The sequence below is a fragment of the Pieris rapae genome, chromosome 13 (assembly GCF_905147795.1).
Source record: "Pieris rapae chromosome 13, ilPieRapa1.1, whole genome shotgun sequence".
NCBI classification, from domain to species: domain Eukaryota; kingdom Metazoa; phylum Arthropoda; class Insecta; order Lepidoptera; family Pieridae; genus Pieris; species Pieris rapae.
The window spans coordinates 5,128,405-5,140,952 of NC_059521.1; the positions used below are offsets into that span (position 1 = coordinate 5,128,405).

General features: G+C 31.7%; 2 protein-coding genes across 5 annotated transcripts in view; one reads left to right on the forward strand and one right to left on the reverse strand.

The window, feature by feature from the left end:
* The window catches only part of LOC110997549 (ankyrin-3), a 115,929-nt gene extending 111,842 nt beyond the window's left edge, over positions 1-4,087 (reverse strand). For all 3 annotated transcript variants that reach the window (XM_045630630.1, XM_045630627.1, XM_045630628.1), the window contains exon 1: positions 3,850-4,087. In XM_045630630.1, coding sequence (XP_045486586.1) covers positions 3,850-3,945 — 96 coding nt within the window. In that variant the 5' untranslated portion in view covers positions 3,946-4,087. The remainder of the gene's footprint in view (positions 1-3,849) is intronic.
* A 1,351-nt stretch (positions 4,088-5,438) lies between these two features.
* On the forward strand, positions 5,439-11,953 carry LOC110998969 (pyrroline-5-carboxylate reductase). 2 transcript variants are annotated; one of them, XM_022267792.2, is made up of 7 exons: positions 5,439-5,623; positions 8,188-8,271; positions 9,265-9,335; positions 9,422-9,604; positions 10,533-10,745; positions 11,348-11,549; positions 11,687-11,953. In XM_022267792.2, the coding sequence occupies exons 1-7, from the start codon at positions 5,614-5,616 to the stop codon at positions 11,764-11,766; spliced, it is 843 nt and encodes a 280-aa protein (XP_022123484.1). In that variant the 5' UTR covers positions 5,439-5,613; the 3' UTR covers positions 11,767-11,953. The 2 variants fall into 2 exon arrangements, with proteins under 2 accessions (XP_022123484.1, XP_022123485.1); XM_022267793.2 differs by lacking the exon at positions 5,439-5,623 and adding an exon at positions 7,335-7,465.
* The last annotated feature ends 595 nt before the right edge of the window (positions 11,954-12,548 follow it).

The following is a 12,548-nucleotide window of genomic DNA, read 5'->3' on the forward strand; positions in this document are numbered from 1 at the left end:
ATTTTTTGTTACTGCCAATCTCAGGCAATTAAGTAATTATATCAATCATTGATATTGATTTAACAGAGTATAGGAGTTGTTTTTATTCAGTACGGTAGCAAAGATATATATGTACATACACAAAAAAAATCTTCCTACACAAATGGTATTTATATTTGGGGCCAGGAGGGTGAACGGTGATTTGGAATTTTCCCGATATAATATGCAGTGGGCTGATACAAGGTGAAGGTCGTTTGTAATTATGGAGGTGTGGCCACACCTTGATCAAACTTTTTGTAGATAACACGTATATGATAGATTTGTTTACACACTTGCGATGACGTTCAATTTATGCAGACATCATTAGAACAAATTTTATTTTGAACATTGCGGTATTCCTTTTACATTGTAGTAGAAGTTCGAAGTTGATAGTGAATTGGTTCACGGGCCAAAAATCCAACCATCCACCCATCAATTTTTAATGTCAAGTAATCAAATCAAAAATCAAAAGTAAATTCGTTTATATCCGTAAAACTTGTATAAAGAGGCACAAAGGATACAAAAATTACAGAGACCGAAAACAACTAAAAGATGTATAGCTCTTAGCCTCCGAAGTCCTTACTAATGACGTCAGCGAAGAGGGTCCGGCCCTCTCTCACAGCGATTAAATAGGATTGTGTTAATCTCTTATGAATCCTTTTAAACGGCAAATCCATCTACATAGTAGAAACTCCTTAGGACATCCGATTCTTGAAGCAAAAGTTACATAAATTAAATTTTCTTTTGAAGAAAGCTAATGTAAACAACTGCACGTATATGTTACGTCTTTGAGGTAGAATAAAACTAGACATTGTATTATAAATATATATTATATCTGTTGCAATTAATCACTACATAGTATAAAACAAAGTCGCTTTCTCTGTCCCTATGTCCCGTTGTATGCTTAAATCTTTGAAACTACGCAACGGATTTTGATGCGGTTTTTTTTAAATAGATAGAGTGATTCAAGAGAAAGGTTTTTATGTATAATAACATCCATTAAATAGTGGAGAAGTACTGTTATTTTTGAGGCTTCTAATGTGATGTCGTAAATAATTACATTTTTTCCGCTTGCTTGCAAACGCAGGCTGAACCCTACGAGTTTTATCAAAATAATGTACTAAGTATTGTACACAGTTTTTCTGTAGTGTATTTAGTAGCATTGCACCCGTGCGAAGCCGGGGCGGGTCGCTAGTATACATATAAAAAAATGAAAGCAACAAAACAAAGTGCCCCGTTATTCCTCAAAAATTGGATTTATCTATTTTCATTACAGCATTAAAACAAATGTACGAATGAAATTTTAATAACAATACTTAATGCAAATAAGACAGTAGGTACATAGCACCTCTGGCTATGTCAATTACTCTTAGGAAGATGGTTTTTAAAATGCTTTGGATTAAAGTTGTTCTTTATTTTCCTTGCTTTTTGTGTAAATAACGAATCTCATGGCATATTGTGTGTAACATGCCCCCTGTAAGTCGAGCCATCCAATTAATTTGAAGCCACTGCAGTGCTGTCTGAAGTGAACAAATTTCCGACTCTTTCGAGCCCTCGAGTACCTGTCATATGGCCAGGGTTAAAAGGGAGGGTTTATTTACCGTTTGGATAAATAAACATTTATTCTTGCAGTTATTATCGGCCAGTTCTCCTAATATATTTTAAAGGATTACACAACTTATAAAAAGATATGATACGTAGTGAGGGAATTATATTTTTTTAAAAGAAAGAAATAATTTTTAAGAAGATTCTGAGTAATTAATCTTTAGAGGAAGCTCTATTAATAGTCTCTGGTATATCTGGCAAGTAACTATTTCTGTGGAGGCGTGGTTGTATTGTACGTTTTGTACCATATACATAATAAACCATACCATCGAAAAATCAATCGAACTCTCAAACCAGCGATTTTAAATCATGGACTGATTGCTCTGATGGAATGTATGTAAGAAAGATAGTATCTATTCCACGTATATACCATATTTTTGAGAATTTAAGCAAGCCTGTTGATTACTGAGGCTGCCTTGCTCTGGACGGTTTTTGATTTGAGCCTCTTAATTCCGGCCTTTAATTTCGTCGTGTAGTAGTTTTACTGAAATATCGATGGTGTGTTTTACATTATGCTCGTATAGAGGCTCTTACAGATTCTTATACATATTGACAAAAGGAATGCTTACAATTGGTTATATTAGAAAATATGTATAATACTAGCTAGTTGCATAATAAATCAGCGACTTGCCCTTGAGTATTAAATGTCTTGGTCTCCGATGTCTGGTAGTAAGGTATTTGCGATTGATTATGATTGACTTCATTGGTTATTCATAATAATGCTCGTTCTAAATGAAAAAATATGGACGAAGTGTCTAACGGGGGACTTTTCAGTTTAATATTTTTGTGACAAAATTTGCGTAAATTTCTTTTGTTTCGTAGGTCGGAATTCACCTTTTGTCAATGTGGTAGCGGAGATTAAAATTCGACAAACACAATTTCGATAACTAACCGAATCTTAATCGGAAAATTCTAAATTCACGTAAATAACGTACGAATATTTAAATAGAGTTTTACTGAGAATCAAATTAATTCATAGATATTCCCATAGGGAGTGCATAACGGTGGTTTTTCAATAGTCCTATTGTAGTTTTGTGCAACAATGCGGCAGCTGTTAAGCGCCCTAAATAATCTGACGTAATAAAAAATCGTGCAATAATCATTTTAACAACTATGATGTCTAAAGTTCCAACAATCAAATAAAACTATATATCTGTATTTACAATTTATTGGTATTAAAAAAATATTCCCATACACAACAAACAAATGTGTATATAAATTGTGTGTCAATTTTTTGTGATGAAAACTCTACATGGATAATACACAGTGCATATTACCAGTAGATGCTAGATGGATATCCTGGTGGAACAAGAGTCAGTTACATTTTGATATGAGGATTAATATTTACTTTTTTTTGTATGACCTCTTAGAATGAAAATTACATAACCAAAATAAACCGCTATACTTCATTGAAATTTAAAATCCCCAACAGTACTGGTTGCTATATTTGATCAGTTTAGACAAACATTTACCATTTTGAATTCACTTATTGAAATAAATGTATATTTTTCATAGTAATACCAGTTCAGTTGTTTGTAAATACAGCGTCTAGAAAACACAAGTTAGGATAACTCTTAACGCACAGAAGTTCATGTAGCACTATAACAAGACATTACATAATTCTCTGATAGAGACAGAGAGCACATGATAAGTCTAATTAGAGCACTAGTTCAAGTCAATTAGGTCGCTTCAATTGACACTTGCTTTTAAAAGCAAAGGTAGTGATTGATATGAATAAGAACAGCAGCAGTACAAATTTTCTATATAAACCAAAAATGAAGGAAATTTCTTACTTTTAAAATGAATATAAATAAATTGGTATTATTATACATATAGAGCCTAAGTTTTAGATGTTAAATACATTTTGATTCTGAATATTCTTAAGATATTGCATTTTATAGATATCATTTATACTATAAGGTATTAATATTTAGTTTTTTATACTTAAGAAAAGAACAATGTTAAGTCTCTGTGAACCGAGAAGTAATGAATTAGGTCATACTAGTTCCTAATGACACCTATGCTGAAGTACGGTCGAACCCCGCAATACAGCAACGACGGCTGCGCAAAAATACTCCTTTTGCAATCACGATATTTTGTATTACACTGCGATTTGTAACAATTAACAAATGCTAGTAAAAAGGACTATATATGTTTCATAAGACCTGCCTTATAAGATTTTTATACTTATCCTTTCATGCTAACAAAAATAAAAAAAATATTTACCTGTTTACTCCTGTTGTCGACACCGTTCGTCTTCCCATCTTGCACATTCGCATTACTTTCCTCACTTTTTTCACTTTTCACACCCTCCAACGCCATGATCAAAAGAGAATTTTATTCACTACCATGCGCGGTTAATTTTTATTTATACAAATTCAGTGCGCTACATAAAAATTTGTATCGCTAGCACACTCCCAGGCAAAAATTTATTAACACAACACAACACACCAAATTAATCGACGCATCGAGCGCGAATGAAGACAGAAGAATCTCAAAATAGGATTTTTAAACTGACAACTGACACTTAACATATTATGGCACCTGACATTGTTATGACATTATCAAAGTGTTGCCAGCAATTCGTTTTAAGATTCGATGTGTCAAACAAATTCTGTCATGTTGAATTTGATTGACACATCGAATCTCTCAAAAATAGAAGATTAACAAAAAATAAAACCACCAATATAATCAATGTGACCTTTTATAACAAGCAATTTCCACACATAACGTAATTTTTACTGTTACTGTGCGATGTGGCTTTCGGGTTATGTATTTAAAAGATTAAAAACTACGTGAAGTAGATTTTTATTAAAATATAGTTCAGCTAATTACTACCATTTATTTAATAAAAATATACATTTTTTTTATCTCTATATTTCGGTTTATTTTTCTATTTTTGTTTGTTTTTAGACTTGATAAATTTTTAGTTAATTGTGTTTTTAATGTGTCTAGAGTCTAGACGTCATTTTATCTCATTAATTGAGGAATTCCCAGCTTTTTAAAAGTAGCTGAGATATTTTTTTCGATAACACTCACCTTATCAATAGTACATCATAAATCGTTCACTTGTTCATTCTGTCCTTATCAATTACATATCTGTTAAAAAATATTTGTCCAAAGATTTGTTAAACAAAACCTATGTCTGTACAAGTTGCATGAAAATAACGTTGTGATATTTTTGTAGTAGCAATTGCTTAAACCTGGAATATATATATTACTTCGATCAAGAAGTATATACTTATTATAAGTTAAAAATATAATTAGTAATTATATTTAAAATTGAAAGAGACAGAATCGTGTTTTACACAGAAGCACATCATTGCCGTAAAACGTGATAACGTAGAGTAAAAGTGTGTTTGATTATTTATTATGACTAACGAGCAAACTCATTGGAGTTCACATCCCAATGTCCACTCCACATATTGAATTGATAACGTTATGAGTGATTTCTAGCAAATATTATTAAACCATGTACTGACAGACAAGAAGTTGAACGCGATGATTAGAACACATAAGTGTTCATTAAATTAAAATTTATAAAAATATAAAACAATATTTATAAAAAGTTCGGATGAAACTATTGGATGATTAGTTTACAAAATAAATGTATACTTTTAAAATTATTTTTTTCCCAAATGAAGCACCTTATTTTAATAATTAGTTTCACGAACGTCCAAATAATATGTTCAAAAACTAGGTTTTTGCGTCATGCGGTGAGCGAAAATAGCTATGTTTAATTTTCCTTAAATGAGTGTTTTTCCGACGCTACTAATACAAGTACCTATGGGAGGAAACTGGACTCTAACGCATTCTAGTTATCATCGCGCACGTACAATTACAATGCATGTATCGCACATATTACTATTTCTATAGATTTGATAAGCAATCAGAAAAAAACTAAATTTATGAAGTTTAAAACGTTATAAGTGTCTGAAAAAGTGTTGGTTTGGTTCTCGGCTCAGCAGCGTATTTTTTAAATAACACAAAATGCTGAAATGTAAGTAAATTTACCAAATTACTTAACTGAAAAGCTTATCAAGAAGACCAATTTTTTTTGTAACAATTTGAGGGCCTTTAAGCGCTGAATCCATATAAATAATTTAAAACGAAACAGAAGATAGTTTTGTGAATATTACAATTGTGCATCCTTAATAAACCTAACAAAATTATTTCAAATATGTATATTAAAATAGTAGAAAACTCTCATTAGCGTTTGCCATAAACTAAAAATAATTTTATTACATTACGTATAGTTAAAAGTGATATTTTTAAACTTTTTTATTAAACTTATTACGAATAATTGCTTTGTTCTCTAAGATGCATTATAACGAGGGCACAGAGGACTTTGTGTTGTGCATGAATAAATAATGCACTTTGTACAGTGTATTTATATGTGCAAATATAAATATTATGTCAGTCCTGATCAACTTGCCGTCCTTGACTACGACAATAATATTGCTAACTATTAGCACTATTATACTATAGGTACATAGTGGCCCTTATTGGGAAAAACGTTATGCATTTTAAAAATATCTTATCCTGATTCTGAGAGAATGCTGTAAGCCACGTAATACTGTAATGGCGAAGAGCGTTTGTGCCTCCGGTACCAACCCTTGGATTACACCATAATCTTCCTCCTCTTGCTACAATTCTTTGCGGATTTTTTTTTAATTCGTGAACTTTCTCAAGTTTTTACATCTTACTCCACAGAGACACACGTCTATGGTTTATATTTAGTACTATAAGAGTACCATTGTTTTCTTAAATATTTCATTAGATTGCTATGATAAATGCTAGCTTCTATGTAACGTTATATAAATTGACCGCAAGGTTGCAATGATATATGTATCAATAAACATTAACTAGCAGTCAACAACATGCTCCATAATTACTATAAAACTGAATATGTATTTGATGCTTACAAATATTTTCAGCAAGCTACTTTAAACAGAAAATTAATATTGTTAATATAAACTAAGCCTCTATGATAAAGATTTGATAATCAAGTAATTTTACGTAATGAAATTTTGCAAAATAGCATGACTTGTAGTAAGCCATCCAGACTTTAGAGTAAGCTATCGCAAAAAATACGGATTTTTTAAAATTTTCTGAAAGTTCAGAATTTATTCAAAATACCAGAAGTGACAAAATTCTAAATTATCTAATATAATGAACATGACATTGACAGGACGACACATACGTTATCAAATTTAAAAAGTTCTTTTCCCGCGTCTTTAGAAAGCGAAGTGTCAACTGAACGGACGCGTCGTCTACGTATATACAAAAAATCTATTTATATGAAAACAAATCTATTACCTCCTTATATACATACATTAAAAAAACAATCAATTAATAAGTAATTCGATACCAACTATTTTACATTATAGCTTTTTATGCACACCTCACGTCAATTCCCGGTTCGCTCTGCTTTACATAATAAACCGATTCAAATTAGGCTTTTAAACATATTTAAGTATAGTAGTAGTGTACAGCGAAACTCCTATGACTAAGTGGTTATCGGAAATTAACGATAAAATATTATTAAAATTTTAAATGAATCCCTGTCAAACAATATTAATTTTAGTTGTTTGGCACAAACGGGTTAGACTTAAAAGATGATTAGCACAACATGGATATTATTTTTATATATCAAACACCAAATTTAGAAGCATTAGGTTGTTTATAATTTAAAGCATCTTATATTCTTTTTACTGAACATTAATTACGTATTGTCAATTGTGTCACTGATAAGCTGATAACCTCGTGAAATCCTCTCAGTCGCCAATGAGAGATACTTCGGGAAAGTCGTGAGCTGCCAAAAAATATCGTTGATTTTTGTGTGAGTGATTTAACATATTTTAAAATTGTTGCGTCATTCATTTGTTTCGTTAAATTCCATAAGATTTCAAAGGAAAGGTTTTTGTATAAAACCTTTTTGTTGTACTAAAAATATAGGTGATACCATCTATAATCAAAAAAAAAATAAAGATGGTATATAGAGATAAAGTTAGCTGCACTACTAAATAAATAGACTAATAAAGTTTATGGAATTTTTACCATGCATATATGTATTTATGTATAATTGATACAAACACAAAATATATACAAATAATTGAAAATGGCAAAAAGCCTTTTTTGTAGCATTTTTAATCCTAGATGAGGTAGAAACTTACGGAATTTCCGACACGAACTTAATTTTTACTACGTATAATTGAGTAGGTTAAGTTTTGAGTTAAAAGGGGAATTAAGTTTTTCATTTTGCGTCGTTATAATAGTAGGTACCTATAATATAATATAATGTGTAAGCATAATGGAAACATCGTAAAAAAATAGCTAGATTAGTTAGTAGTTAATAGTAGAAGTTCATGGGAATGCCTCTCCTTTAATTAAAAAATCCAATTGTACCTATCAGGTACAACAGTACAACTGAGTATTAGAGTAAGATTCAGAAAGTTAGTGTTATGCTCTAAGTATGGCTTGTTCCTGCCATATATTTTTGACATATTTTTTTAGATGATTCTATCTCGTACGTATTTTAATTATCCAAATAATTATTTTCAGTATCACTTCAAGAAGCCATGAAGATCGGGTTTATTGGTGGCGGCAGGTTAGCCTTTGCATTGGCAAATGGATTTATTTCCGCTGGTAAGTATTTTCAATTACGTAAAAGAGGGATTAACAGGTGACTACCGACTTTAATTCCGATGTTAACTTTCATGATGACGACTTTTCACACCCATTTTTGAATTATGATGACTTGTGATAATATCTTTAGAATGATGACTTTTCATACCGTCTAATCCGACATAATTCGGGCTTAATTTTTTATAGACGTCATGATTATTGTAATCGGTACTTCGTAAGAGTTAATTATGGTGAAGTGGTGTCAGGTTAACATAGTAGGCCTACGGAACGTTATCTCTTTTATAAATTATTTACTTATATTGTTAGATAAATGATATGAATGTTTACTGGATTAACTTTACTGTCGCTGGTTATCTTTTGTCTACGTCATATAAGCCGCTTTAATTTACAATAAAGGTAATTATACTATTTTGTTGGTATGATACTAATATCATACCAACCTGTTACGATCTATGCAAGTTATGAATAAATGAATTTTGTAATGTATTGGTGAAATATTGCGGGCGTACATCACAATCTGTTTTCATATGTTTTATTCTGCTGACACGCTCATTCTAATTGTACTTAGTAGCGATAGAGTTTTGCTGTTTATTCAACGTTCACATTGATATTCATATTCTAAATATAAATTGGCATAAAGAATATTTAGGGAATCGGCAAAGAATACTTAAAATATTATAGTGGCAAATAAAGTATAAAGTACTGTAGTTATACATAAATCAACTAGATGGCGCTGAAAGTATTAAAACTCCGTGCGTGTATAAAAGGAATTTATTTACACCAACAGAGAAAAAAGTAATACTTAATACAGTTAATTCTTCGTAAATCCATAAATGTAATGTTTTAAAAATAAAATTATGTTCTATTTGTTCCAATATATTTCTTCTTGTTACGAAAATATTTCTTATCAAAGTTCAACTTACGATGTAATTTGTAAGTACACAATCATATTTTCTGACTTAAGTCGAAGTATATAAATATTTATAATTTTAGGTTTAGCAAAACCTGATGAAATCACAGCCAGTGTCCATCCTGCAGATGTAGCGAGTGCTGAGGCTTTTAAGGTAACCTATAAAATATAAAAAATATAAAATCATTTTTAATTAATATATATTTCTTTATTTGTAATTAAGATGTTTGAACATTTCAGTCTTTAGGAGCAACTGCCATTTTTGAAAACAAGTCAGTGGTGGAGAGATCTGAGGTGGTCATTGTGTCAGTCAAGCCTGATGTTGTTGGTCCAGCATTGCAGGAAATAAAAGATCTCCAGGCGTCTAAAAACAAATTGTTTATATCCGTCGCAATGGGAGTTTCTATTACAAGCATAGAGAAGGTAATCTTAAAATTAATTTCATTAAATTAAAATTTAATTTCTTTTATTTGTTTCGCTATGATACATCGAGTTCAGATTGAGGACTCCCTAGTAAGTCAAAGAGCTGTGACAGGGAAACTTCAATCTTCTTTAATAAACAATGTGTTAACAAATTAAGTAACGCAGTTGGTTTTAAAACAATGGTGGATTATAATATGTATAGAAAAAAAAGAAAAGGACATAAATATGTGATGATGACCGTGCGGTGTGATCGTGTGTGTGTGAATGACGAACAAACCGAAACCAAAGTGAATATGTTGTTTGAAAAGGATGCATAGATGAAGGAAAAATGTATAATAGAGGATTAAGTAATGATTCTGTTTTGTTATAGTGGAGTGTACCAAATCCATCGTTTAAAATTCTTAAAATTTTTACATTTGTGGTATTTAGGATTATGCGAGCTAAGAGTTAAGCTAAGATTAATGTATTGATTACGTGCAAAAATATTCTTACAAATCACGTAGCTAATTATATTAAGTTGCGTCCTTTGTCGAAACGATGTGGAGAGGTTGCCTACTCGTAATCGGAGAAATCTAATAGAAATCTTCAAATTCGAAAGCTCTTAGAGAGAATTATATTCCCATAATAGTATATAGAATATATTATGTTAGTAATAGTAGATAGTAGGTTACTCAATGAAATGATAATTTTTGCTGATAAGTTACAGGCTTAAAAAATCTCTTAAGCCAAAATAACGAGGCGTCTGATTGACTCGTAATCAATAAATAGTATTGTGTTTCGGATTTTTATAAAATTTACAATATTCATGATACTAAAATACCATACGCAGGCCGCATCACTAGTATCGACACAAATTTTACGCAAACGATAGCATTTAAAACCTATTCCTAATAATAGAAATAAATAAATCCCAAAATAAAAATTTCAGGTTCTCCCACCAGAAGCCAGAGTAATAAGAGTAATGCCAAACACACCAGCACTTGTAAAGCAAGGTGCTGCAGCATTCAGTAGAGGTTCCAGAGCCACAACAGAAGACGCTAAAGTGACAACAGAGCTATTCAAAGCTGTTGGCACCTGTGATGAAGTGCCTGAGTACCAAATGGACGCTGTTACAGCTTTAAGTGGAAGTGGACCTGCTTATGTGAGTTAATATATTGTAAAACGAAAATGTATCAATGGTTGTTACATTTTTGGAAGTCATTCCGTTTAGTTGAACAAAATGTTGATAAAAGAATGAAATAAATCCAGAGTAAAGTTAGATTTAGCAAAATAGGCAAGAGTGATTTCTGCCACAGATACGCGATATTTATCGTGCCAAGTTACTTACCGGATGTTATAAAAAATCTAGGCGGAAAAAATGGATTTGATATCGCTACAGTAAGGTACCTTTTTCGTTATGTTGACAAACCTGTGCTAATAGTGCAATAGGTATTATACAGATATGAAAGAATTAAAACTATGTATATTTTTTACAAATAAATGAAATGTAATTAATTATATGTACGCTGGTTCGCTTTCCGCATAGACTCTACTTTCTTGTATGGACTGTACAGACAGTGTAAACACATTAAGAATTGATTTTTTTTTTAATTTATTTATTAGCCGGATACAAAGTCCATTGGCACCATTACGGATTGAAGTACACCAGTGTTACCAGTTCCACTGAACCAATATAGCTCGAAAATTATACTGTATATACAATATTTTTTATTTTATTTTATTTTAATGTTACTATCTTACCAGGTGTATATGCTGATAGAATCCCTAGCTGACGGAGGAGTCAGATGTGGGCTACCCAGGGATTTGGCTCTTCGTCTTGCAACACAGACGACCTTAGGGTCCGCATCAATGCTTAAGGACGGAGGTCATCCAGCTGCATTGAAAGATAATGTGACTTCGCCTGGCGGTTCAACTGCAGAAGGAACATACCATTTAGAACAAAACGGTATAGTTTTTAACTGTTATAGCTCAAAAGCCTTCTGCATTGTACTTTAACAGCTGTTCTTTAATACTTTAGGTTTAAAGCGATGTCCCTGAAAATATACAATATAATATAATGATAGTGTGAAATTTCTATTTTAGGTTTCCGCTCAGCGATTATTGGAGCAGTAATGGCAGCATCTAACCGTTGCAAGGTGGTAAATGAAACATTGAACAAGTGAACAACCTGTAGTAGATACCTTAAGTAAATTGCTAACATTGGCTATTCGTACTTGCAAGATTTCCGTTAAAATAATCCTAATATGACATATCATACTTATTTTTTATAGAATATTAAAAAAATGTCAGTACAGTGTATCTAGTATACAAACAAGCTTAGACCAAAAAGAAAATAAAATTATTAATTCATTCAGACTTTCATTTTAAACCTTTTTATAAAAAAAATCTCTATTACTTTAAATTAGTTAATTAGTAATGTGCATCTTTACAAATTTGTAATGGCTCCCTTAGAATTATAACTATTATACTTATATCTATTTCCAAACCAGAAGGAGCCAACATCTGGTAAAGTATTCCTAAAATATTTATACTGATGATCATTAGCGTATAACTAAATACATATTTTATATTCATATCAAATTTAAATGTATTTTATGAAATATATTGCTTAGAGTTCGCGAGGGGGATGCTTAAACCCGTACGGGCATGTGGCCGCTTCGGGTGGTGTGTTTGTTCACGCCCTTGGTGGGAGCTACTTCGCGCGAGGAGGCATGACTCGACTCACTGCGTGCAGCCGATAGGAATGGCACCAATCAGTTCCTGTATTTATAACCAGAATTTGTAATAAACAAGTTTCGTGACATTTCGGGTACTCGTTCCACGACCGAACCCGAATAGACCACAGAGTCAAACGAGTCAATAGACCAGGGTTAAGGATACGCATGGTGGCCAGCCAGCGTTTTAGGAATGATAAGGAAATCACGATGACCATACTTATTGTGAA

Bases quoted from the DNA above. Each gene is read 5' to 3' on its own strand.
- LOC110998969 (XM_022267792.2), top strand. The intron at 9,336-9,421 runs GTAACCTATAAA...TGAACATTTCAG, and splicing joins CGAGTGCTGAGGCTTTTAAG to TCTTTAGGAGCAACTGCCAT. The intron at 10,746-11,347 runs GTGAGTTAATAT...CTATCTTACCAG, and splicing joins GTGGAAGTGGACCTGCTTAT to GTGTATATGCTGATAGAATC.